The 23,547-nt window shown below is 43.5% G+C and overlaps 1 protein-coding gene across 1 annotated transcript in view; it reads left to right on the plus strand.

Annotated features, from left to right (window-relative positions):
• Positions 1-282: 282 nt before the first annotated feature.
• The window catches only part of LOC106579688 (zinc finger CCHC domain-containing protein 2), a 76,364-nt gene continuing 53,099 nt past the window's right edge, over positions 283-23,547 (plus strand). The window contains exons 1-3 of the mRNA XM_014159820.2: positions 283-1,252; positions 15,322-15,463; positions 16,820-16,890. Of these exons, the coding sequence (XP_014015295.2) occupies positions 488-1,252; positions 15,322-15,463; positions 16,820-16,890 (978 nt within the window). The 5' untranslated portion in view covers positions 283-487. The remainder of the gene's footprint in view (positions 1,253-15,321; positions 15,464-16,819; positions 16,891-23,547) is intronic.

Consider the following 23,547-nt stretch of genomic DNA (forward strand, 5'->3'; position numbering starts at 1 on the left):
AGCATTTTGAAGGGATACATGACACTGAATTACTACTGCAATAAATTGAGCAATGAATACTAACGAAATTACATAATATAGGCTTGTCATTTCATAAGTTCCTACAGATTCAACATTAAACACATGTAAAAAAAATGTACCACTCTACAAATTGTACTTCTACCTACATTGTAGATAAATAAAAGATGAGCTCAAGTTGTTATGACACTTTTATTATTAACTAAGTACCTCTCAGCTAACGTTCAGGAGCCAGTCCGCTTCTATAGAATGGAGGAGGGGTTTATGAATGATTGACTGGTCACCAGAGTGCCGTCTACAGTGGAGGAGAAATTAAAACTAAAGCTTTGTCGCCGAGTCTCTCTGACTATTACTGAAAAATTGATTTGATTCTGTTGATTCTGCTTTACACAGCAGTTAGACGATTAAAGGATGTAGCTATATTTAACAGTAATTGTACGCCTTTGAAGCCTTTCCACTCGAGCCGATAATGCTTAATAAAACGAAGCTGCCCGTGAGAACCGCGGAGACAGGAGATGATACGGCCGAGGAACAGCCGGATCTCCATATTCCCACATCGGTCTCTCCCACGATCTCGGACAGGCTCGAAGATTCATCCAGACACACAGGATATCCATCTCAATTGGACAAAGAGACCGTTTTCGAGTGGTTTGGTTTGCATCTAAATCCTGCCAAGCGGATCGAGTTAATGTGCGGACTGCTACATATGTGCCAGCCCCTCGAACTCCGTTTTTTGGGCTCTTGTCTTGAAGACTTGGCACGGAAAGATTACCAAATACTACGGGATGTCGAGATGAGGGCGAACTGTCCGAATGATTTGGGTATTTTATCTGACGTTATCGATCCGGTCGTGCGCTCCAAACTACTGGTCTGCTTGTCTCTTCTGCGATCTGACAGCAAGGATTGTGCTGGAATACTATTTCGGATATTGAACCATATGGATCTCGCCTTGTTTTACAAAAACTATCCCGGTTATACTGTTTCTTCCTTCAGGGACCCGTTCCATCCTTCGTGTGTGGACGGGAAAACTTTCAGGAGAACCGAACATATTTGCGGGCGTCCAAAAGAGGCAGCGGTCGGACCTTTGGAGCAGTTAGCTCTGCTTTTCACTATGGCCTCATTGCACCCAGCGTTCCCGTTTCATCAAAAAGAAACCCTTCTAGTGCAGCTGGACAAAATCAAAGTTGCCACAGAGGATAATAGACAGCAGAATCAGTACAGAATAAACGCCCAGGTAATATTGATTAAATAGTTGGCTATTTTGTTAGCTAAGCTAGCTAGCTAGCTGACTAACTTTCAAGAGTTTTGGACCCGTGCTAGCTAGCTATTGTTAAGGTAGCTAGCTAGCGTTGAAGTTTACATATTATATCTAGCTGGCTACCAGTTAGCTGGCAAATAGTACGGTAAAGTAGACAGCCAGTTAGCTAACTAAATATAATTATTTATTAGCTCGCTAACGTTAGCTAGCTAGTTTGGCCATTTAGCCAAATAATGGTACTGTAGCTAGCCAACATGGCCACAACAGGTTAGCTAACGTGTTAGCTACACCGAACAAAAAATATAAACGCAACAATTTCAAAGATGTTACTGGGTTACAGTTGATAAAAGGAAATCAGTCAATTTAAATAAATGAATCTGGTCCTAATCTGTGGAGATCACATGACTGGGCAGGGGTATAGGCCCACCCACTGGGGAGCCAGGCCCAGCCAATCAGAATAACCCCCCCACTAAAGGGTTAGGGTTATTACAGACATAAATACTCCTCAGCACCCCCCTACCTCAGACCATCCTGCAGGTGAAGAAGCCTGATGTGGAGGTCCTGGGCTGGCGTGGTTACACCTGGTCTGCGGTTGTGAGGCCGGTTGGGTGTACTGCAAAATGCTCTAAAAAGGAAGTTGGCAACAGCTCTGTTGGACATTCCTGCAGTCAGCATGCCAATTTCACACTCCCTTCAAAACATGAGACATCTATGGCAATTGTGTTGTGTGACAAAACTGCACCTTTTATTATCCCCAGCACAAGGTGTACCTGTGTAATGATCATGCTGTTTAATCAGCTTCTTGATATGCCACACCTGTCAGGTGGATGGATTATCTTGGCAAAGAAGACATTTCTGGGATTTTTTATTTCAGTTCATGAATAATGGAACCAACACTTTACATGTTGCGTTTTTATTTTTGTTCAGTATATATAGCCAACGTAGCTCGGTAGACTACTGTAGCTAGCTAGCTAACATTAGCTAGTTAACTTGGTGATGAACGCTAGGCGTGTAGCTAGGAAAATTTAGCTAGCTAGCTAACGTAGGCAAGTTGTGAATCTCTTCATGCTATGTGACTAAGTACAGTTTCGTCCATATTCATCCATCTCTTAATGTTCCTGATGTTTTAAAACCAAAATTCTGCTACGTTACGAGACCAACGTGTATGCAAGAAGTAATTTCATGCTCTGGCATTTGACAGCTGGGAGAAGCAAAAGGGAAAGTTAGGGATGGGCATTGCCCTTTGACAACACAGCTACAATTTTTTTTTAACCTTTTCTCAGATTCTCTTGCGTTTTGTTAGAGCATATGCTTTAGTAAAGGTTCACAAACTAGATAAACTGGCATATAGTGAACCGACAAATAGTAGATCAGATAAGCTGCAGCTAAAATGTAGGCTAAGTGCATCCTGTTTTTCATTCATGAGAGAGAATGAGAGAAATTGTAGTAGGCCTGACTATAATAACAAACACACCAGTTTATGCTTTCCTTTCAAAATAACAGTGTTGCTTACAATCTTGGATGAGTTTCAGTTGCTCTATTGCCCTGAATATAAATCCATCTGCCACATAATCTCAGGGAAAGAAAGTTGTTGTAATAAGCAAGAAAGTGGTTTTGCATGAGAACTCTCCCTGTGTTTGGGGGGGGATTTACACAACTGGGAAAGTTATTCCCTTGAATCTGTTCACCGATTTTTCCCGAATTGTGAGACTTTCCAAATTCCGTTGGCTCATTTTGACAATGTAGATTAGGTTAACCCAATGTTTTACAAAAGGCTGAAATAGTATGGCTAGTTCTCAACGGTTGACATTTGACAGATGGGGGAAGATGCAGTATTTGTGCAGATTTAATCTGTTTTTGCACCAAGGATTAACATCCTCCTCTGACTCATATAGCCTACCTTATTCAAAACAGTAAGAACAGATTTTTGATCTGTGCTCATGTGGCAATTCAAAAAATGAAATCACTACATGTGAGGACAGAGTCCAGGCTTTATTTACGGCCTACTATGAGTTGATTAGACATGTCATTCACTGTGTTGAAATGGACATAAAGCTGGATCACTCCCCATGCCACTGTTTGAAAGAACACCACCTCACATACAGTACTTTTTTGTGGCTTTAAAAATGCAATATGTACATTTTTCGCAATATGTACCAAAATCACATAGAAATGTGATCTATAGATATGTCATTCTCCATGAAAGCAAGTCTAAGAAGCGGTAGTTCTATACTATGTGCGTTATTTCTATGCTTCCCATTCTTAAATTGCATTTTTTTTTCTTTTCTTATTTTACTTTCTCTCTAGATATGGCAAAACTCCACTAAAGAGGTCTCTAACTTAGCCATATCAGCCTCTGTTAGGGATGTGGCTGGCCTCGTCCCGTAAAACGGCCTGGTGGGGAAGTTTATAGCAGAAGAATAGCTAAATAGGGGTGGGAACCCGGTGTAACTCACAACACGTCAAATCAATCAAATACCTTGCTTGAGTGGAGCACCAACAGTGCTCAGTAGAATAGTGCAACAGTGCATGAGGATGGCCCGGGAAATCGCTGATTAAAACAACAGAGTTTCTAAACCCAGAGGCACAACATCCCGAGACTTCCAGGAACGCTTGCGAAACAGACCAGGCAGGGGTTTGGTATTCGAGAAGTCAACATGCACACTAATCATTTGTTTATTAAACTGATTATGGCAGAAGGTGAAATATAGCATTAGTCATGTAAACACCTTACTCTGTTTATCTTAATCGGCGTAAGGTCCTAATCGAAGTAAGCATATGCCGATTAAAACAGATGGGTTTTCTGAGGAATCTTTTTAATTATTATGACCTGTAAATCCTTAAATCAGAGTTACAGCAACAACAACTAAAAATTATTCCTTAGTTGTTCATTTTTTTGGGGGATCTGATGGAACAACGTAGATTCAAGCCAATGTTTTAAGTAGCTGAACATGTTATTACTCCAACCTTGTAAAAGTGACAAACCGACACGTTTTGAATTATAAAAATAAAAAAAAAAGGACTTTGTATCGACGAGTGAGTGCCTTTGATTTGATGGCCTGCACATGGGCAGTTCAGCTCGAGATGACCGTTAGACCCCATGACGTGTTTCTAGCCAGGAGTTTAGCTAGCCAACGTCTCCATTACATCGCCTACAAGTGTGATCGGGGATTTCTATTGGAGAAGCAGTTTTAACCTTATCTTCATACCAGTGGCAGTCGATGCCGTTTAAGATTAGGGAGGACGATTGTTTAAAAAAATTTTTTTATTATGAACATGGCCTTATTTCTGTTACAGCATATTGGATGACTGTCATTCATATTCCATTCACCCAGTTCAGTGTAACAGTGATGGGTTTAGGATACTGTCCTTCATATTCACCCAGTTCAATGTAACAGTGATGGGTTTAGGATACTGTCATTCATATTCACCCAGTTCAATGTAACAGTGATGGGTTTAGGATACTGTCATTCATATTCACCCAGTTCAATGTAACAGGTTTATGATACTGTCATTCATATTCACCCAGTTCAATGTAACAGTGATGGGTTCAGGTTACTGTCATTCATATTCCATTCACCCAGTTCAAGCTCCCTCATGCATTAAATCTCCATTATTCATTAAAGCTCCATTTTGCATTAAAGCTCCCTCGTGCATTAAAGCTCCCTCGTGCGTTAAAGCTCCATTATTCATTAAAGCTCCCTCATGCATTAAAGCTCCCTCGTGGATTAAATCTCCATTATTCATTAAAGCTTCCTCGTGCATTAAAGCTCCCTCGTGCATTAAAGCTCCATTATTCATTAAAGCTCCCTCGTGCATTAAAGCTTCATTATTCATTAAAGCTCCCTCGTGCATTAAAGCTTCATTATTCATTAAAGCTTCCTCATGCATTAAATCTTCATTATTCATTAAAGCTCCCTCATGCATTAAGCTCCCTCGTGCATTAAAGCTCCATCTTGCATTAAAGCTCACTCGTGCATTAAATCTCCATTATTCATTAAAGCTCCGTCATGCATTAAGCTCCCTCGTGCATTAAAGCTCCCTCGTGCATTAAATCTCCATTATTCATTAAAGCTCCCTTGTGCATTAAAGATCCCTCGTGCATTAAAGCTCCCTCGTGCATTAAATCTCCCTCGTGCATTAAAGCTCCATTATTCATTAAAGCTCCCTCGTGCATTAAAGCTCCCTCGTGCATTAAATCTCCCTCGTGCATTAAAGCTCCATTATTCATTAACGCTCCCTCGTGCATTAAAGCTCCATTATTCATTAAAGCTCCCTCGTGCATTAAAGCTCCATTATTCATTAAAGCTCCCTCGTGCATTAAAGCTTTCTCCTACTAACGTTACAGCATTGTTGAGTTAGGTATTTGTTAAATGTTTATTTTCCCGTTGTGATGATGATCGGGACCTGTTTGTGGTAGTTTTGTGATAACAGCACTGTGATTTGAAGTTTCATTTTGTGAAGACGAAAAAATTACTTTGGTTATGGATTTTTTTAATTAACATTAAGGATCCCAATTTTGTTCACACCCCTATCCGCTAAACCCTATTCTAGTCGAGGCATTTAATGATGTCACAGGGGACTGGTTGTGCTATTTCTGACTGTACAAAAGGCCACTGCAAACCAACCCCCAACCCCCCCCTCCCCAATACACTTTCTAGTTTTTATGGAGGATTTCACAAAGAGTTATGTGCTGTGCTGCGTGTGAGGCATTCGGTCCTGTGGCCTACTGTAGTGCAAGCCTGGCAACTCTACAGGGAGGACGAGGTTATGCCAGAGTGAGGGGCCTCAACCATGCTGTGAGCCAAGGGCTTGAAACCAATTGAGCACTAAGGTGACTGGACGAGTGGAGGCCAGCCAGGATCTTTCAGTTTGTTGATAGGGAGGCATTTCCTTCTTGGGGTGCTGCATGTTAAAGGGATAGTAGGATATTCTATTTTTCTACTTACCCAGAGTCAAATTTGTATGTCTCTGTGTGCAGTTTGAAGGAAGCTGAAGGTAGTCTTCAAGTCATTGCGCTAACGCTAGTTAGCAATGGCTCACGAAACAACCTTCAACTTCCTTCAAACTGCACGCAAATAAGGATCCCAATTTGCCAGAATCAAACACTATCCCTTTAATAGGGTGTCATCTCCTCATTTAACACAGTGTCCTCTCCTCATCTCCTATCTCCTCATTTAACAGGGTGTCATCTCCTCATCTCCTCATTTAACAGGGTGTCCTCTCCTCATCTCCTCATCTCCTCATTTAACAGGGTGTCATCTCCTCATCTCCTCATTTAACACAGTGTCCTCTCCTCATCTCCTATCTCCTCATTTAACAGGGTGTCCTCTCCTCATCTCCTCATTTAACAGGGTGTCCTCTCCTCATCTCCTCATCTCCTCATTTAACAGGGTGTCATCTCCTCATGTCCTCATTTAACACAGTGTCCTCTCCTCATCTCCTATCTCCTCATTTAACAGGGTGTCCTCTCCTCATCTCCTCATTTAACAGGGTGTTTTCTCCTCATCTCCTCATTTAACAGGGTGTCCTCTCCTCATCTCCTATCTCCTCATTTAACAGGGTGTCCTCTCCTCATCTCCTCATTTAACAGGGTGTTTTCTCCTCATCTCCTCATTTAACACAGTGTCCTCTCCTCATCTCCTCATCTCCTCATTTAACAGGGTGTCCTCTCCTCATTTAACAGGGTGTTTTCTCCTCATCTCCTCATTTAACACAGTGTCCTCTCCTCATCTCCTCATCTCCTCATTTAACAGGGTGTCATCTCCTCATTTAACAGGGTGTCCTCTCCTCATCTCCTATCTCCTCATTTAACAGGGTGTCCTCTCCTCATCTCCTCATCTCCTCATTTAACAGGGTGTTTTCTCCTCATCTCCTCATTTAACAGGGTGTCCTCTCCTCATCTCCTCATTTAACAGGGTGTCATCTCCTCATCTCCTCATTTAACAGGGTGTCATCTCCTCATTTAACAGGGTGTCCTCTCCTCATCTCCTATCTCCTCATTTAACAGGGTGTTTTCTCCTCATCTCCTCATTTAACACAGTGTCCTCTCCTCATCTCCTCATCTCCTCATTTAACAGGGTGTCATCTCCTCATTTAACAGGGTGTCCTCTCCTCATCTCCTATCTCCTCATTTAACAGGGTGTCCTCTCCTCATCTCCTCATTTAACAGGGTGTCATCTCCTCATCTCCTCATTTAACAGGGTGTCATCTCCTCATTTAACAGGGTGTCCTCTCCTCATCTCCTCATTTAACAGGGGTGTCCTCTCCTCATCTCCTCATTTAACAGGGTGTCATCTCCTCATCTCCTCATTTAACAGGGTGTCATCTCCTCATCTCCTCATTTAACAGGGTGTCATCTCCTCATTTAACAGGGTGTCCTCTCGGCAGGTAGCCTAGCGGTTAGAGCGTTGGGCCAGTAACCGAAAGGTTGCTAGATCGAATCCCCGAGCTGACAAGGTACAAATCTGTCGTTCTGCCCCTGAACAAGGCAGTTAACCCACTGTTCCTAGACCGTCGTTGTAAATAAGAATTTGTTCTTAACTGACTTGCCTCGTTAAAATAAAGGTTAAATAAAAAAATCTACTCACCTTTACTGATTTAAACAAATTATTTGGATGAAAGCTAATTCCTTACGGTTTTATACTTGCAATGCAGGCCTGTCTTTATATTGGAGTGGTGCTTGTCAAAGATGACCACTGTGTAGGCTATTGGAAAAGGACAAATAACAGACATCCATGATTTTATTTGCTCAATACTTTTAACTTGTCGTCATGGTCACATCCTATTTCCACTTTTTTATTTATTTAGAAAGCCAATAATGACATGGTCCCGTGTGGCTCATGTTGGTAGAGCATGGTATTTGCAACGCCAGGGTTGTGGGTTCGATTCCCACGGGGGACCAGTACGAAAAAGAAAAAAAAAGTATTTAATGTATGTATGCATCTGGATAAGAGCGTCTGCTAAATGTAAGAAAATGTAGTACAGTTTAAATTAGTGATGGGGAACAATGTATACAGTTACATGTCACTATATTATTTTGGACGATATTATATCGGTACTTTGACTCCAAGCATCTATACCAAAATAATAATAATAATAATAATAATAATGTGTTGCTAGGTAGTGTTAGCTAGAGCTAGTCGGCTATACCTGCTCCAAAACTCAGGTATTTTTCATCCTATACATTGTTTTACATTTTTTTAAACTAAATGTCTGGCCACTCTACAGGGAGATTCCCAGCCCTAGTTTTAATAGAGTACTGTTGTTGGACAGTCATCCATGTTGACTATAGTGTTGATGTCCAACTGAACCACTTAAACCCACTAGACCGTTGAAATAGCTGCATCTCTGTGCGCGCCTGCCTAATGTCATTTAGCCGCTAGACCGTTGAAATAGCTGCATCTCTATGTGCGCCTGCCTAATGTCATTTAGCCACTAGACCGTTGAAATAGCTGCATCTCTATGTGCGCCTGCCTAATGTCATTTAGCCACTAGACCGTTGAAATAGCTGCATCTCTATGTGCGCCTGCCTAATGTCATTTAGCCACTAGACCGTTGAAATAGCTGCATCTCTATGTGCGCCTGCCTAATGTCATTTAGCCACTAGACCGTTGAAATAGCTGCATCTCTATGTGCGCCTGCCTAATGTCATTTAGCCACTAGACCGTTGAAATAGCTGCATCTCTATGTGCGCCTGCCTAATGTCATTTAGCCACTTCACCGTTGAAATAGCTGCATCTCTATGTGCGCCTGCCTAATGTCATTTAGCCACTAGACCGTTGAAATAGCTGCATCTCTATGTGCGCCTGCCTAATGTCATTTAGCCACTAGACCGTTGAAATAGCTGCATCTCTATGTGCGCCTGCCTAATGTCATTTAGCCACTAGACCGTTGAAATAGCTGCATCTCTATGTGCGCCTGCCTAATGTCATTTAGCCACTAGACCGTTGAAATAGCTGCATCTCTATGTGCGCCTGCCTAATGTCATTTAGCCACTAGACCGTTGAAATAGCTGCATCTCTATGTGCGCCTGCCTAATGTCATTTAGCCACTTGAAGAGAGTTTGATGCCAGCAGCACACAACCTCACAACTCACGTTAGCTTACGTTCTCATAGCCAGCAATTATGATCAGAAGTAGAGATACCGCTGAAGTGATATGGTGTTAGGTTTTAGTGTGTTGATTTATATATATATATTTTAATTTTATTATTATTTTAATGTATTTTATTTTATGAACACAACAAATACAAAAACAGAAATATACAAACAAGAGGACATAAACCTACCAGACAGGGGTATTACATATCCAGATACATTTTCAATTTGTCAAAAACGTTTATGGTGCGTATTGCTTTTTTGTTTTTACATATACTGATCATTTCAAAATAATATTTAATTTCTATCTTAAATAATGTGAAGAGGGGTTTGTTCTCTGCCCAATTCATTTGATAGATAAAGAATCTACCATGAAAAATAAACAAATGAACAATGAAAGTTAAATCAGGGTCCATATCATTTGGATCAAAATAAAACATAAAATCAGAGTCTCTCAGATGAACATTAATAGTAGTTTATTTTCTTTTAGTGTGTTGTTACAGCGAACACAGTCCCCATCCACCCGCTCCACCCCCACAGTTTAGCAGCTAAGAAGGGTTCAGTCACCCAGACTAACTACACAATGATCACTTTGCCACGCAGTCCATGGTACACCAAGGAAATCTGATCTGAACACAATTGAACCTTCCAGTACATAAAAGTTTACTAATGGCTCAAGTACTGGACACTGTTTAGCCAAGGTTACACAGGTGGTAATTGCTTGGGTTAGGATCAGTGTTTTTTTGACCTGACACTACACAGCTGTTTGATCAAATCTTGATGATTAGTAGATTATTTTTAATTAGCTGTGTAGTGCAAGGGCAAAAAACAAAACATCCCCCCCTTGGGGTCCAGAGGACCGAGTTTGGGAAACTCTGAGTTAGATGGTCTGGATCTCTAGCCTTTGCTGCTGTGTCCAATCAATGTACAGGATATAGAGGACAGTGTAAACAGAAAAGTTGCAAATCTAATGTCGAATAGATTAAGATCTTGCTGCACATATTTAGGTTATTTTGTAAGTGTAAACAGGCTCATAGATGGACTCATAGAGGGACTCAGAGGGACTCAGAGAGGGACTCATAGAGGGACTCATAGAGGGACTCAGAGGGACTCAGAGAGGGACTCATAGAGGGACTCAGAGAGGGACTCAGAGGGACTCAGAGAGGGACTCATAGAGGGACTCATAGAGGGACTCAGAGGGACTCATAGAGGGACTCAGAGGGACTCAGAGAGGGACTCAGAGAGGGACTCATAGAGGGACTCAGAGGGACTCAGAGAGGGACTCAGAGAGGGACTCAGAGGGACTCAGAGAGGGACTCAGAGGGACTCAGAGGGACTCAGAGAGGGACTCAGAGGGACTCAGAGAGGGACTCAGAGAGGGACTCAGAGAGGGACTCATAGAGGGACTCAGAGGGACTCAGAGAGGGACTCAGAGGGACTCAGAGAGGGACTCATAGAGGGACTCAGAGAGGGACTCAGAGAGGGACTCATAGAGGGACTCATAGAGGGACTCAGAGGGACTCAGAGAGGGACTCAGAGAGGGACTCAGAGGGACTTAGAGAGGGACTCAGAGAGGGACTCAGAGAGGGACTCAGAGGGACTCAGAGAGGGACTCAGAGAGGGACTCAGAGAGGGACTCATAGAGGGACTCAGAGAGGGACTCAGAGAGGGACTCAGAGAGGGACTCATAGAGGGACTCAGAGGGACTCAGAGAGGGACTCAGAGAGGGACTCAGAGGGACTCAGAGAGGGACTCAGAGAGGGACTCATAGAGGGACTCAGAGAGGGACTCAGAGGGACTCAGAGAGGGACTCAGAGAGGGACTCAGAGAGGGACTCATAGAGGGACTCATAGAGGGACTCAGAGAGGGACTCAGAGGGACTCAGAGAGGGACTCATAGAGGGACTCAGAGAGGGACTCAGAGAGGGACTCATAGAGGGACTCATAGAGGGACTCAGAGGGACTCAGAGAGGGACTCAGAGAGGGACTCAGAGGGACTTAGAGAGGGACTCAGAGAGGGACTCAGAGAGGGACTCAGAGGGACTCAGAGAGGGACTCAGAGAGGGACTCAGAGAGGGACTCATAGAGGGACTCAGAGAGGGACTCAGAGAGGGACTCAGAGAGGGACTCAGAGAGGGACTCAGAGGGACTCAGAGAGGGACTCAGAGAGGGACTCAGAGGGACTCAGAGAGGGACTCAGAGAGGGACTCATAGAGGGACTCAGAGAGGGACTCAGAGGGACTCAGAGGGACTCAGAGGGACTCAGAGAGGGACTCAGAGAGGGACTCATAGAGGGACTCATAGAGGGACTCAGAGGGACTCAGAGGGACTCATAGATGGACTCCCTCTCCAGTACAACGTGTAGTTCATTTTCCAGTCTGTTGAATGAAAAAAGAGTGATGACGTCCACTGACTGACTGACTCGTTCCAGAAAATATCCCTTCATGACTTCATGGTGATTCACCTCTCCACTCAGCAGCAGATGTCGAGTTAATGCGAAATGAAATCAGCCCAATTTTAGACCAGTTGTTCCTGGACCTGCAACATGTCAAATGAAATGAGGGAGGAGATGCTGCATGAAAGCAAAGCCCTTCAAAACCACCAGCAGCTGATGTGGTCCCAGTGTTGTTCGGCATCAATCAATATGCCACTGCCACTTAAATAGGACCAAGCTAGGCCATATATCGTTCTGCATTTGAATGCCAGCAATGATTGTTTTTCCCCTGGTATATTTTATTTGAAGTATATAGAACTAGGCCTTTGGGCTGTTGCGGTGACCGTATTACTGCCACACAGGAGGTCACGGGTCATGAAGGCAGTCAATCAAATTCAACGTGACTGTTTAGTCACGTTAATTAGGCTTCTCTAAGCTCTGATGCTGCTGCTGGTCATTAGTAGCCTATCAAACCTGCTAACTGCCTGGTACTCAGCACTCTATTATCCCTCTAATCACTCTGACATCAATGCAAATATGATCTAAAATCTAATCAAACACTTTATGAGAGCTCAGGTTGCGCAACATTTATATAGGCTATGCAATTGCGCAAGAAAACAGAGTGATGGCAGCTAATAGAAAGAGGAGGATCCCATCAGCTTTCTATAGGCTAGACCTACTATATTTATTTCTCAACTTTCCTAATATTAAGCTAAGCACATATTATCACTTGTGAATGATGCCCAGCATAAGAAACAGCCTTTTTAGTTGTGACTTGTTCAGTCATAGTTGCACACCTCATGTAGCCTAGCCCATAGGCCGATATGTTTTAATAAGGTTTGTATCACAACTAAAGAAGGCCAAATAACTTCTTTAAAATTAAGCACATTAATCCTCTTTACAACGGATGTAGAGCCTAACTGGCATATATAAGCAGCACGCGAGTTTGGGGAAGAAAATGTTTACCATAAAAATGCGCCTTTATAATAAAAGCATTATATGCATGATCACATTTGTGGTAATTTTTGATAATGTTGCTTTTCCGCTAATGGACAATTTGAGCCTACTGCCATGTGAACATTGCTGCGCTAATAATGTGAGGAAATAGCCAAATAGTTTATCAACATTTTAAGCTAAATGTTCTGATCTGTTGCGTCAGCCACATTGCGTAAAACATTTTTTGGGGATGCTAATAGTTTGATCAATTTGGGATGTATTGCATCCCACAACGATCCCAGACAATCTTTGGAATATTTATTTCTCGCACAGAATAGAATATGCACCGCGCAGAGGCATAAACTGAACAAGTTCCACGGACATGTGACTAACAGAAATGGAATAATGTGTCCCTGAACAAAGGAGGGGTCAAAATCAAAAGTAACAGTCAGTATCTGGTGTGGCCACCAGCTGCATTAAGTACTGCAGTGCATCCTCCTCATGGACTGCACCAGATTTGCCAGTTCTTGCTGTGAGATGTTACCCCACTCTTCCGCCAAGGCACCTGCAAGACATTTCTGGGGGGAATAGCCCTAGCCCTCACCCTCCGATCCAACAGGTCCCTGACGTGCTCAATGGGATTGAGATACGGGCTCTTCACTGGCCATGGCAGAACACTGATATTCCTGTCTTACAGGAAATCACGCACAGAACAAGCAGTATGGCTGGTGGCATTGTCATGCTGGAGGGTCATGTTAGGATGAGCCTGCAGGAAGGGTACCACATGAAGGAGGATGTCTTCCCTGTAACACACAGCGTTGAGATTGCCTGCAATGACAACAAGCTCAGTCCGATGATGCTGTGACACACCGCCCCAGACCATGACGGACCCTCCACCTCCAAATCGATCCTGCTCCAGAGTACAGGCCTCGGTGTAACGCTCATTCCTTCAACGATAAACGTGAATCCGACCATCACCTCCGGTGAGACAAAACCGCGACTCATCAGTGAAGAGCACTTTTTGCCAGTCCTGTCTGGTCCAGCGACGGTGGGTTTGTGCCCATAGGCGCCGTTGTTGCCGGTGATGTCTGGTGTGGACCTGCCTTACAACAGGCCCACAAGCCCTCAGTCCAGCCTCTCTCAGCCTATTGTGGACAGTCTGAACACTGATGGAGGGATTGTGCGTTCCTGGTGTAACTCGGGCAGTTGTTGTTGCCATCTTGTACCTGTCCCGCAGGTGTGATGTTCGGATGTGACGATCCTGTGCAGGGGTCTGCCACTGTTAGGACAATCAGCTGTCCGTCCTGTCTCCCTGTAGCGCTGTCTTAGGCATCTCACAGTACGGATATTGCAATTTATTGCCCCGGCCACATCTGCAGTCCTCATGCCTCCTTGCAGCATGCCTAAGGCACGTTCACGCAGATGAGCAGGGACCCTGGGTATCTTTCTTTTGGTGTTTTTCAGAGTCAGTAGAAAGGCCTCTTTAGTGTCCTAAGTTTTCATAACTGTGACCTTAATTGCCTACTGTCTGTAAGCTGTTAGTGTCTTAACGACCTTTCCACAGGTGCATGTTCATTAATTGTTTATGGTTCGAAGCTAATCTTGTCTGCTACATGAAGTAGTGTAGCCCACATCCATTTGGCATAGCCAGAACAGGACCTAACATAAGGACATCTCAGAGTATGCTATTTGGTTCTTCTGAAATAGACTACATTTTCTTCATATCATGCTTCTTTAGACCGGTCTAAAATAAATAAGGGATTTATTGTGAAGGTGTAGGGTATATTACATGGATTTATTAGACTTTTTAAAATGTAAATGTATCAAAGGTCTTCAATCAGTGGCTTGTAGGGAAGCCAGGAGATGCTAAATGTGTTTATGTTAATTAACGGTTAATTACCGTGAGGCCCCGACAGTTATTTGCTTGACAATCGCCGGCTGACAATGTTTTTCGTGACCGCCACTGCCCTACTAGGGCTAGGCTATTGCTATTTTGATACGGGCCTACTAGTACAAGTTCTACTGGATCTGAGAGGTTTGTGTTTTCACTGATACGCTGGGGGCTGAACTGTGCTCTGTTCTCCCCTGACCTTCAGCGGAGGCTAACTGTCAGGCTGTGTTTGTCAGCTCCTAACTGATAGCAGAGGACCAAAGCCCTGACTGACCCCTTCTCATGGGCTGCAAACAGTGTGTGTGTGTGGGCGTAAGTGTGTGTGTGGGCGTAAGTGTGTGTGTGATGTTCCCGTGCGTCCGCCAGTGTGTGTGTGGAGGCTAGCTGCTGTCATCCACAAGACAATTGTTCAAAGACTACCTCATTAACAGCGCCGTGGGTCCCTGAAGGACGATAGCGTCACCACGACGATAGCGTCACTATGACGATAGCGTCACCAGGACGATAGCGCCGGCGGCAACGTTTAATATTAGAACAGATAGCACACCTGACAGATGTTCTGGGAGCTTGATAGTTTGATTCATCTTGATGTCCTTCCTCTGTGGGATGTCATCATGTATTTAACTGCCTAAGTGCAGCTGCGGTGTTGAAGGCTTTCTACTCACTAGTTTCTTTGTGTTTCCCAAGGCCCAGAAAGCAGAGTACCTGGGCCCAGCTGCCGTCACCACTGAAGCCAGTCTGGATGAGAGGACACAGGGGCAGAGACAATGTGCCAGTCAGACACCACCCAGCTGCAGGACACAGCAAGGAAGCAGAACCCAGAGGGAAGGTACGCCACAGACAGACAGACAGACAGACAGACAGACAGACAGACAGACAGACAGACAGACAGACAGACAGACAGACAGACAGACAGACAGACAGACAGACAGACAGACAGACAGACAGACAGACAGACAGACAGACAGACAGACAGACGTATACAGTACAAACACTCACAAACACAGCCACAGTCAGCTGGGAGGCGAATGACAACACAGTCACATACACATTATAGTCTAACACACACTACTACTACTACTATTACTGTAAACTAAGTCCAATAAGAATTAGGGGTGTAACGGTAGACGTATTCGTATAGGAACTGTTTGGTACGAGGACCTCGGTTCGGTCCACACTGAAACCGAATGAATGCATAAAAAAATAGATTCAAAAAAGTTAAAACCCTTGGACTATAGGTTATGTCTACGCTGCATTGTATTCCTCGAGTAAATGTGAGCTAAAAACAATCTAAGAAATGTCCGTCTATTCCATTAAACAGCTAGAGCCTATGTGTACGTTGTAATCAAAATTCTAATCTTAACTGTCGCATTTGAAACGGTCCTTTTGTTGAGGCACAGCTGGGAACTGGGTTCTCTACGATGGCGAGCAGTGGGGTTGACAAAACAGGAGGATTCTCCATCATCATTTAAATCTCCAGTTCGGGAACATTTTGCCTTTGGCGAATGACAGAGAGTTTGGTGGATGCCAGGAGAATGCTACCTGCCCGAATGCATAGTGCCAACTGTAAAGTTTGGTGGAGGAATAATGGTCTGGGGCTGTTTTTCATGGTTTGGGCCCCTTAGTTCAAGTTAAGAGAAATCTTAACGCTATAGCATACAATTACATTCTAGATGATTCCGTGCTGCCATCTTTGTGGCAACAGTTTGGGGAAGGCCCTTTCCTGTTTCAGCATGTCATTGCCCCCTTCCACAAAGCGAGGTCCATACAGAAATGGTTTGTCGAGATCGTTGTGGAATAACTTGACTGGTCTGCACAATGCTCTTGTGGCTGAATGGAAGCAAGTCCCCGCAGCAATGTACCAACATCTAGTGGAAAGCCTTCCCAGAAGAGAGGAGGCTGATATAGCAGCCAAGGGGGGACCAACTCCATATTAAAGCCCATGATTTTGGAATGAGATGTTCGACGAGCAGGTGTCCACATACTTTTGGTCATGTAGTGTATATGGAATCAGGAACAACATTACTTTTGTATTTTCGCGATAACAGTTGCCATTTATTTCTCCCACCGTACCGAAACCGAAGTGACACCAAAACCGCAATACGTACAGAACTGTAGGTTTGGTGAACCGTTAAACCCCTAATAGGAATGTATGTGTTAATCCTCTTCCCTCTACTCCTTACAGCTGTACATATAGAGAAGATTGTACTGAAGGGGATGTCACAGAGCAGGACAGACAGGGAATACAATTTTGAGGTATGTTCTCAGTCTTCACACACTTTGACTTTTTCTTGCCATTAAATTAAATGGTGTATAATTGAGCCAGTCATTGCTCGTGGAACAACCAGTCCTCTCCTCAGCCAATGCTGTGCAGTGGAGTTTCCTGTGAGCATTTCCTGTGCCTGTGGCATATTGGCAGTGGGAGCCGAGGGGCACGAGGTCACTACTCCAGGAAGAAGGAGAACGGAGGGGGCGAGAAGGCGAGGGGTTACATCTCTAACACCTCCTGGAATGCATTTCCTTCTTTGTTTAGTTTCTATAGAACCTGCCTCTTATATTTTATAGCCAATCAAAAAACCCAGATGAATTGGTGATTGTGTAGCCCCGTAAAGTAGATCTGTTTTTCTATCTCGTCAGGTTATAAATCAGAGTTGGCCTGATACATTGTTTGCTGCCTCCACCCATTCAGGATGTACTGTTTCAGTTTCAACGACTCGATATTCTGAACAAAAAAACAGAAGACTGTAACTAAGGCTGGGAATGTCAATACAATCAGACAAACAAGGGCAATGATCACACATCAGTCATAATGTGACTAATAGACTGGCACACATGGTGTCAAACACAAGACCTGCCAGCCGAATAGGACACACAAGTGATTATAAATGAGTCAACAGTTGAAATAAAATCAAATGTTATTGGTCACATACACATGGTCAGCAGATGTTAATGCGGGTGTAGCGAAATGCTTGTGCTTCTAATTCCGACAGTGCAGTATCATAACCACCATCGGTAAAAGACAGTACTGTGCAGCCGTCTTCATCGACCTGGCCAAGGCTTTCGACTCTGTCAATCACCACATTCTTATCAGCAGACTCAACAGCCTTGGTTTCTCAAATGACTGCCTCGACTGGTTCACCAACTACTTCTTAGATAGAGTTCAGTGTGTCAAATCGGAGGGCCTGTTGTCTGGACCTCTCAATGTCATACAACTCTCCTTCCGTGGCCTCCAACTGCTCTTACAGGCTAATAAAACGAAATGCTCTTCAACCGATCGCTGCCCGCACCCGCCTGACTAGCATCACTACTCTGGACGGTTCTGACTTAGAATATGTGGACAACTACAAATACCTAGGTGTCTGGCTAGACTGTAAACTCTCCTTCCAGACTCATATTAAACATCTCCAATCCAAAATTAAATCTAGAATCGGCTTCCTGTTTCGCAACAAAGCCTCCTTCACTCACGCTGCCAAACATACCCTCGTAAAACTGACTATCCTACCGATTGTCACGACTGTGTGTATGAATGGACCAAGGCGCAGCGTGAATATCGTTCCACATATTTTATTATAATGTGAAACTATACAAGACATACAATAAACCATAAACAAAACAACAAACCATGATGAAGAGGTGCAACATGCACTAACTCAAAATAATCTCCCACAAACAAGGGTGTGAAAAACAACTACTTAAATATGATCCCCAATTAGAGACAACGATGACCAGCTGCCTCTAATTGGGGATCATCCAAAAAAAACAAACATAGAAAAACAGAAACTAGAACCAAACAACATAGACAAATAAAACTAGAATAAACCCCCCCAGTCACGCCCTGACCTACTCTACCATAGAAAATAAGAGCTCTCTATGGTCAGGACGTGACACCGATCCTCGACATCGGCGAAGTCATTTGCAAAATAGCCTCCAACACTCTACTCAACAAACTGGATGTAGTCTATCACAGTGCCATCCGTTTTGTCACCAAAGCATCATATACTACCCACCACTTGCGACCTGTACGCTCTCGTTGGCTGGCCCTCGCTTCATACTCGTCACCAGACCCACTGGCTCCAGGTCATCTATAAGTCTATGCTAGGCAAAGCTCCGCCTTATCTCAGCTCACTGGTCACCATAACAACACCAACCCGTAGCACGCGCTCCAGCAGGTATATCGCACTGGTCATCCCCAAAGCCAACACCTCCTTTGACCTCCTTTCCTTCCAGTTCTCTGCTGCCAATGACTGGAACGAATTGCAAAAATCTCTGAAGTTGGAGACTTATATCTCCCTCACTAACTTTAAGCATTTAAGCTATATGAGCAGCTTACCGATCGCTGCAGCTGAACGCAGCCCATTTGTAAATAGCCCATCCAACCAACTACCTACCTCATCCCCATATTGTTTTTTATTTACTTTTTTGCACACCAGTATTTCTACTTGCACATCATCAACTGCATCTATCACTCTAGTGTTCATTTGCTAAATTGTAATTACTTTGCTACTATTGGCCTATTTATTGCCTTACCTCCTCACGCCATTTGCACACACTGTATATAGACTTTTTCTATTGTGTTATTGAATGTACATTTGTTTATTCCATGTGTAACTCTGTGTTGTTGTTTGTGTCGCACTGCTTTGCTTTATCTTGGCCAGGTCGCAGTTGTAAATGAGAACTTGTTCTCAACTAGCCGGTTAAATAAAGGTGAAATAAATAATATCTAGCAAGTAATCTAACAATTCCTCAACAACTACCTAATACACACAAATCTAAAGGGGTGAATGAGAATATGTACATATAAGTATATGGATGAGCGATGACCGAGCAGCATAGGCAAGATGCAGTAGATGGTATAAGATACAGTAAATACATATGAGATGAGTAATGTAAGATTTGTAAACATTATTAAAGTGGCATTGTTTAAAGTGACTAGTGAGTCTCTATGAAGGCAGCAACCTCTCTGAGTTAGTGATGGCTGTTTAACAGTCTGATGGCCTTGAGATAGAAGCTGTTTTTCAGTCTCTCTGTCCCAGCTTTGATCCACTTGAACTGACCTCGCCTTCTGGATGGTAGCGGGGTGAACAGGCCGTGGCTCGTGTGGTTGATGTCCTTGATGATCTTTTTGGCCTTCCTGTGACATCGGGTGCTTCATGAAATTACAGCCAGATGCCCTCCCATCTGTGAATCCAACTTCTATTGCACTGTTTTCATGTGTTCCGTTTACAGCGCGCAGCGGAGGGGAAAGTAGACAGACGCAGTGGAGGGGAAAGTGTACAGACACATGTCACATTCCTAACCACACTACTAAAATGATGCATCAAAACACCATGCATGGAGAAACATGTAGGCCTTTTACAGCAACATTAGAGCAGTAGCCTAGACTGACTACTCAACTACAATACATGTTGAGTGGACCGTACAGTAAGGAGAAACATGTAGGCCTTTTACAGCAACATTAGAGCAGTAGCCTAGACTGACTACTCAACTACAATACATGTTGAGTGGACCGTACAGCAATGCTGCATTCAACTGCACCGGAGATCCATGCAGTGCAAAATAATGTAAAAGAAGTTTTAGGTTTAAATGTTACAAGAACCTATACCTACGTTTTTGTTATTTGGCTTTGTAAATAATTTGTGATTCGGGTCGCAGCATATTATACACATCTGCAAGCATAGCAGCAAAGGCTGGACAAATATTAATTATCTCTTCTTTTGTTTTATGTTAAAATGTTATATACAGACAGCATCCTATGTAGATAAGTGGACATTAAAGGGCCATATTTTTTCGAATAAAACAATGGCCGGTTTGGATCGCAGTTGCACGTTTTTTTGTTGTCAAAATCAATAGGCTATGTCTGGCCCGCGAATTCGTTGTGTTTTTCTCAATGTGGCCCGTGCAGCGATTGCGTTTCATTGCGTTTGACACACCTGGGTTAGCGTATCTATTTATGTAGCCAATTATTTATTTAGCAAGCTAAAAACACTGAGCGGGTGACTTGAGTGACTAACTTTTTCCCCTCATTTCCCCTTTTCGGTGGCTACTGCTAGAGATGTAGGTGTCATTTGGTTAGCTAGCAAGAAATGTGAATCGCTTTGCTAGCTAGCTATGCTGAACTTGAACAACTGTTATCCACAGTTAGCATATCTCCTAGTTGTCAATCAAATGTATTTTCAGGCAATTGGGCGTGCAGGCAAGTTGCCATTCAGTTGTCAAAACGTGGGTTGGGACCAGCATGCATTGGCAGGCAAGATGCAGATGGACAAGCAGGCTACTATTCCCCATCGTTTATCAGTGCAATTTTTACGGCCAACTAGCTGAAAAAGTTTGAGAGGGTTTATCTAATGTTCCCTCATTAGATTTTATCTCATCTCGCTCTGGCTCGCATTAGTTGCTGATCTTGTTGTTGATGATGTGCATAAGCAACTGAGGGAGAGAGCCTACCTTTTCATGGTTGTTTGATCAATAGGACTGTGAAGTTCCCAAATGTACGAGGACTCCAGTGGTATTTACATATTTGCAGAAATCCGTTCAGGTGTATTTTGTGGTCTTTGGTGAATGTTTTCTAACGATCTAAAGTCACGCTGTTGCTACATCCTGTAAACACACAGTCCAGTTCATAGTGAATGATGACAGGTCCTACTGCCTGTAAACACACAGTCCAGTTCATAGTGAATGATGACAGGTCCTACTGCCTGTAAACACACAGTCCAGTTCATAGTGAATGATAACAGGCCCTACTTCCTGTAAACACAGTCCAGTTCATAGTGAATGATGACAGGTCCTACTGCCTGTAAACACACAGTCCAGTTCATAGTGAATGATGACAGGTCCTACTGTAAACACACAGTCCAGTTCATAGTGAATGATGACAGGCCCTACTGCCTGTAAACACACAGTCCAGTTCATAGTGAATGAAGGCAGGTCCTACTGCCTGTTAACACACAGTCCAGTTCATAGTGAATGATGACAGGTCCTACTGCCTGTAAACACACAGTCCAGTTCATAGTGAATGATGACAGGCCCTACTGCCTGTAAACACACAGTCCAGTTCATAGTGAATGATGACAGGTCCTACTGCCTGTAAACACACAGTCCAGTTCAAAGTGAATGATGACAGGTCCTACTGCCTGTAAACACACAGTCCAGTTCATAGTGAATGATGACAGGTCCTACTGCCTGTAAACACACAGTCCAGTTCATAGTGAATGATGACAGGTCCTACTGCCTGTAAACACACAGTCCAGTTCATAGTGAATGATGGCAGATCCTACTGCCTGTAAACACACAGTCCAGTTCATAGTGAATGATGACAGGTCCTACTGCCTGTTAACACACAGTCCAGTTCAAAGTGAATGATGGCAGGCCCGTGTGGCGAATGCCTTATTTGCATATAAGCCTACCGTAACTCTGATTGTCTATGGCTCACCGGTCTGCATAGGCTCCGTTCCTGGACAAGACAGATGTGTCATGCCTGCTCCCGCTCTTCCCCCCTGGCGCTTGAGGGCACCAGGCTCTCCATTAGTGCGCACTCCTGCCATCATCATTACCTGCCCCCCCCGTCACGCGCATCAGCGATTATTGGAATCACCTGGACTCAATCACCTCTGTCATTACCTTCCCTATATCTGTTTGGTTCCCCGCTGTGTTCCCTGCTTCTGCATTGATTGTCATATGTCCTTGTTTCCCTGTGTGCTGACGCTGTTCCTGTACTGTTACCTATCTGTTCCTCATTAAATGTTCAACTCCCCGTACCTGCTTCTCATCTCCAGCTTCGGTCCTTACAATATGTTTTTATTAGGATTTAGTTACTGCGGTGTCTATTAATTGTCCAAACCCCTCTCTATATTGCTGTAGAATTTTCACAAATGCCCTAGTATATGTAACAACATTCTAAGAATGTGAAAATGACCATATATCGTGTTAAAAAAAATGCTTATTTTCAATGACGGCCTACCAGGGAACAGTGGGGTAACTGCCTTGTTCAGGGATAAAACGACAGATTTTTACCTTGTCAGCTCGGGGATTCGATCTAGCAACCTTTCGGTTACTGGTCCTACGTTTCTAACCACTAGGCTACCTGCCGCCCCATATCTAAGTGCTCGCTGGTCCGAAAATGATTTTTTTTAATAAAGTGTCATATTCTTCCTGGGGGTGTATACGGACAGATTTTAATAGGATTTTATGTTGCTAAAACGCTGTCAGTTCCAATTTAAGCTCTCATACCACCACCGGTCTCTTTACAGGCTGCCTTACTTAACGCTGGCATGGCCACAACATTCACACACTGTAATCCTAAGGCCTGTCTGAAGCTAACACTGTGTAAACTGTACAGCCTAATACCTGTAGAGGACACATTTGTTTTGTGTGTGTGTGTGTGTGTGTGTGGTGGGTTACTCAAGTTTCAAGTCTTTATTTGCCAATTTGCTGGTTCATCTACCAGGTCCCGTGTGGCTCAGTAGATAGAGCATGGTGTTTGCAATGCCAGGGTTGTGGGTTTGATTCCCACGGGGGACCAGTACGGGGGAAAAAATAATAATAAATAAAAATGTATGAAATGTATGCATTCACTACTGTAAGTTGCTCTGGATAAGAGTGTCTGCTAAATGACTAAAATGTATATGTATGGGATACACATGGTATACACCGTCCAACGAAATGCTTTCTCAGTGTTTTCCATTAGCGCCTGCCGTCGGATAATCAGAAGGTTACAGACTCATTTCCAACAGGCTACATTTTCCACTTCATAGTAAAGGTGCAATATGTAAATTTATGGGCGACCTGACCAAATTCACATAGAAATGTGTGTTATGGATCTTTCATTCGCATCAAAAACAAGTCTAAGAAGCGGTAGATCTGTTCTATGTGTGCTATTTCGATGCTTCCCTTTCTAAAGTTGCATTTTTGCATCTT

Source organism: Salmo salar, chromosome ssa19, assembly GCF_905237065.1.
Source record: "Salmo salar chromosome ssa19, Ssal_v3.1, whole genome shotgun sequence".
Taxonomy (NCBI): Eukaryota; Metazoa; Chordata; class Actinopteri; order Salmoniformes; family Salmonidae; genus Salmo; species Salmo salar.